The sequence below is a fragment of the Cariama cristata genome, unplaced genomic scaffold, assembly GCF_000690535.1.
Source record: "Cariama cristata isolate BGI_N322 unplaced genomic scaffold, ASM69053v1 scaffold3834, whole genome shotgun sequence".
Taxonomy (NCBI): Eukaryota; Metazoa; Chordata; class Aves; order Cariamiformes; family Cariamidae; genus Cariama; species Cariama cristata.
The window spans coordinates 46,060-50,980 of NW_009614510.1; the positions used below are offsets into that span (position 1 = coordinate 46,060).

A 4,921-nucleotide genomic window follows, 5' to 3' on the forward strand; every position below is an offset into this window, starting at 1 on the left:
CTCCACACTGTCCTTGTAGGATACTGGCACAACTGCATGCATTGCAGGTGAAGTGCACCCAGTAACTGTTGAGATCAAGCATGCTTTCCTCCTGCAAAGAGCCACACGTGAAGATAAAAGTCAGTCCTGAAAGAAAACAAGAAGAAGAGGCAGCAGAAATATAATGCATCACTGGAGAGGTGCATGCAGCTCCAACACGTGTGTCCAGATGCTGACAGTCCTGCATGTGGAGGTGTAACTCACAGCTCTGGCATCCCGGGCTGGAATTTGCTCTGGGATATGTCACTGCAAACTCGGTGTGCCTGGCTGGCCAGCAGCCACCTGGAGAGCAGTGCCTCCTGGCAACTCAGAGCAGGGCAGAGCACACTTCAGGCAATGAAGTACTTACTGCAGTGCTCGTGAGGTTAACAGCAGCTAAAGGTGGTTAGGATCGGATATTTTCCAAAACATCTGGAGCAATTGAGACTCTTAAGCCAGGCATGCCCAGGGCTCTGGTTGTGATGTGGGACTATTATACAAGTATCTGTATACCGGATTAGATATTCCTAATTAATTACTACAGCGTATGCTTGCTTGAGCCAAATGTGGGCTCTGCATCTTTTGATTTTCTTGTCTCAACGATCTCCTTATGCAAGGTGGTGTAGGCCAACACACAAGGTGTCTACCAGCTGGAACTTACCTGCACTTTCAGTATTTACTTATCTGTCTTAACAGTAAGGAGCTGGTAGCTGGTTTTCCACCCTGCTTGGCACCAGAATGGCTGTCTCTTCCAGTGTCCACAAGAGTTAGTACTGACACCCCTTTTTACTGGAATTTTGCTTTGCTGTGGGCATCAGTCCAACAGAATTTATCCTGCACAGCCTGGTCATCCCAGTCTTTCCACAGGGTGTGCAGAGGCTGGAACTTCATTAAGAAGAACCTGCTTCTTTTTTGCCATCCAGACTTGGGACAATACAGCTGAATCCTTCTCAAACACAGTTTGCCTGACTAATAGCAGGATCCCACATTCTAGATATTAGTCACATAGAGATCGTAATATTGTAAGTAGCAAAAAAATGTGAATGAATATCATAAGAAATACTTATGAGAGCCTTCAGAATAGTGTGTAAGGACACTTGACCCCTACGAACAAGCGAAAAAGAAGAAAAGCTGTGTGTTTAGTAGCACTCTCCTCGCTTATTGAGGACTTCCATCTAAATTTAAGCATTTTTGCTAAGTTAATCCTTCACACCAATATTCACTGGTATTAAATAATGGCAAGGGCCTTTACTGCTGTAGCAACAAGACAGAGTAGCATTAAAATGTCCTTCCCAGACATGTTCATTTAAATAAAAAGTGAGTGTATGTGAGAATGAAGGAAAAGAGAGAAGTGCCAGCAGGTGAGTTACTCATAACTACCCATCTTAAAAATACTCTCTCAAATATTCTAGCAATAAGATAGTTACAGAAGGTAACAGGTTATATTTTCTCAAGAAACAGAAATATTAGTTTAATTTGCTAGAAATGCTGAGGGAAATTCTATTTCTTGAAAATTCAAGTTTCTCCAAGTGGACCACTGTGGTAGAAGACCATCCTTCTGAGCCCAGAGCCACTGGAAAAGTATAACTTGTACACTACATTTCTTCCAGCTGGAGTTTCAAAAACTAGCAAAAGTCAGTTGTCATTATTTAGCCTTACATTTTCTATAATCTCTGTTCTTGTGGAGTTTGGATTTCTTTTTTATTTAAAATACAGATTAAGTTTAATGAATAGAAAAGTATTTATTAGTGTTGTTCATACATAAAGATAATAGACAATGGAACTTCAAAAGAACATACACGCAGTGTTGAGCACAAGTGCTTTAGCTGTTTGAGTAAGGGGTCCAGTCCTGGGCCTATGTTCGAACTTGCATGTCATTTTATCTCTGCATCTCTGTTTACCTGCCAGAAAATTAGTACAATGTGCTTCATACTATAGGAGAAAAGAGGGAATTGAAGTTTGCAAAGTTTTCTGACATCCTTTGACAAGACTGGAGAGCTGAGGCTTTGCAAAATTATGGAAAAATCTGAAAACCTTGTTGCCCTTCATTATTACAATGATGAAAAACTAATTATAATGTAGTTCCCTGCCAAAATGTTGCTTGCACTGGCTGAGAAAGCTGAAATCTGCAAAGCTGTAGAAGTGGTTCTAAAACTGCTTTATAAGCAATACTGCCTAGATCCTGTGAAAGATGAACCTTTGACAAAGGCTTAGCACTTACAGAGAAATCTAGTTAAACACAGAGAGAAAGAATATTTTGAATATATTTATAAGTTTATTTTTCTTAACAATTTTTAAGTCAAAAGTATTGTACATAACCCAGAAGTGCATAGCACTGAATTCATCACTTTGGCTAGCCCAGCTCAAAGAGAGGCAAGGAGACTACTTATATACTTCTGTGTAGAGTATGTAACATCCATTGGCAACACCTGTGTAGCAATTTATGTGCAAATAAAATCTGTAACATCTTCAACTATGCCAAATGTAGTTTGTTGTGTATATACAAAATCAGAAAAATATATTCATTTCTTTCTTATATACACTATATAACATGACAACAAAATCTGGAATAGTTTGCAGTAACTTAGAGGAGACCGGACTTTTGTGATGCAGAGCTTTAGAAACACTTCCTCAGCACTTTTTGTCTTGGACCATTGTGATAAAAAAGTTGCAGAAAGAAAGCAAGCTTTCTGGACAGTATTCCTCAGCCACCTTTTTCTGATCAATATAATCTATGTCTTCAACACAGTCTGGAGGACTCTGCTCTCGCTTTTTTTCAGTCACAGAGGCAGCTGCTGGAAGCTGAACAACTTCTTTTGCATGATGAATTGTATTTCCTTTTGCAGGACCAACTGATGCTAGTAGGCTTGACTGGGTCAACTTGAGATGAGCGCTTCGTGGACCTTTCCTACATAGTTTAGATTTTAGAACACTTTTGGGGTCTTCACAGATCTGCTTTTGCTTCTTTAGGGATCGGGAGACTTGTTTCCAGTAGGATTTCTGGTTTGCTGCATACTGCGTGCACGTGGAAGGATCTCCAGAGAATTCGCACCAGAACACGCTGTCACCATGCTTGCACTCTACATGCACCGTAGCAGCATTCATGTCAGTCACTGCCCAGGTGCACTCAGCATTTTCTTTGGTTTTAAACTTGCCTTTGGGAGATGATTTTCCTCCTTTTGACCTCCGCCCTTTTTCTTTTTCTTGGTTAGATTCGGTTTGTTTTTTTCCACCATCTTCAATGCCTTGTCTTCCCTTCTTTCTTTCTTTCTGTCTTTCACAGTTGGCTAGTAGCATCTGGGAGACCAGAATCAACACACAAAGAAGTCCAAAGCTTTTGATCCTCATGGTCTCTGTTTTGCTTGTTATCTGCCTTCAAAGCAAACAAACAAACAAAATATAAAAACATTTTCACTTAATGCTGGATGGACTCCATGTGATAGTTGCAGTACTTCAGACATGGTATTGCACTGCTCTTTGATACCTATTAAAATAATGTTACTGGCAAAATCCTTTGTCCTTTCTATGAATAATATCTGGTTTCTAGAACCATTATGTATTATCCCTGAGAAATGTAGATGGCTGTATAGTAAGTCCTCCTGATCTAATTACTTGCAATGTTCTATGCAATGTGGAACAGAAGAGAGTCACCCCCAGGATGTGCTACTGCCCAGTGACTAAGGTACCTTAATTAAAATCTCTTCTGCAGTCAGAGAAGGAATTTGAACCTAGAATTTGTCAATCAGATGGATATCTTCAGTTATAACATATAAAGCAGTTGTTGTTCTTATGATCTCCCGTTTTGCAAACGGCACATAAGCAATTTTGACTCCAACTTCTGGCTATTCAAAAATATTCCGGACAGAAAGGAAACCGTTTGGTTCAAGTTGAGAGAAATTATTTCTTAGGCATCCTGAGAATTGTCTTAATTCACTCGTTATGCCAATATTTCAGTTTTCTGTTGAAAAAAATTATAATATCCTTTCCAGACACCAAAAAGTAACTATTGATGCATTCTCTTCTGCCTTGACTGCTAAACAAACAGAACTACCTTTTTGCTTTTGAAAACACCTGCAGCGTACTGGGCTGTGCCTAAAGCTACCAAATTCAAGGGATCAATGTGCAACTTCAGTTTTGAAATGTAGCTAGTTAGCAATTTATTATCAAGCTGATCTCTGCATCTGCACAGAGCACATTTATTTCTGTAGGTATTTCACTTTATGAAGAACATTCAGGATCAGAGCACACCATAATAGTAGCGGTTTTAAATTTGGCATTTAGTTTATTAAATCCCTACATGTATTTTTCAGATGTTTCCATCACAGCCATTTCTGTAGACAAGTTTCTGTGTTAGAAAGCAGAAATTCATGTGAAGGCACTCTAATAAGAAACCTATCTCAACAGTCAACTATCTGCAAATACCTTTAGCTACATAAATTTAGAATCTAGAGTACCTAGGTAGCAGCAGACGTGAGCAGGTCCTACTTTTGCATAGTTCTTGACTTGCTTCATGCCTTATACTATACACAGAAATTTTCATTCCATAAAACCTTCTTTAGAGAACTTTAAGTAGTATTTACAGTTCTATTACAAATACAGCAACTAATAACATTAAAATGAATAATGATGTGACAGTTAATGATCTGTTGCAAGTGGAATAGTGCAAAAGTAAGATAACTAAAAGACATACCTTGCACAGGGCTGGGAGATATCCAAACGCAACTCCTGATGCAACTCGTCTCTTTAAAAGAATCAGAGCTAGTTGTAAAAGCAGCGTGGTATTTATAAAGGCAGAGACACACCTTCAGGTCTCCAGCAAGACTGTTACAACACAATAGGTACTTCAGTGCCATGTTCGCTTACCTCTGACACACCTCCTTGGAAAAGTGCCAGTTCTCATTCT

At 39.3% G+C, this 4,921-nt stretch overlaps 1 protein-coding gene across 1 annotated transcript; it reads right to left on the reverse strand.

Moving 5' to 3' along the window:
- Positions 1-2,649: 2,649 nt before the first annotated feature.
- Positions 2,650-3,366, reverse strand: FGFBP1 (fibroblast growth factor binding protein 1). Its single transcript, XM_009699434.1, has one exon. It carries the CDS (start codon positions 3,364-3,366, stop codon positions 2,650-2,652), a length of 717 nt encoding a protein of 238 aa, XP_009697736.1.
- Between the last annotated feature and the right edge of the window lie 1,555 nt (positions 3,367-4,921).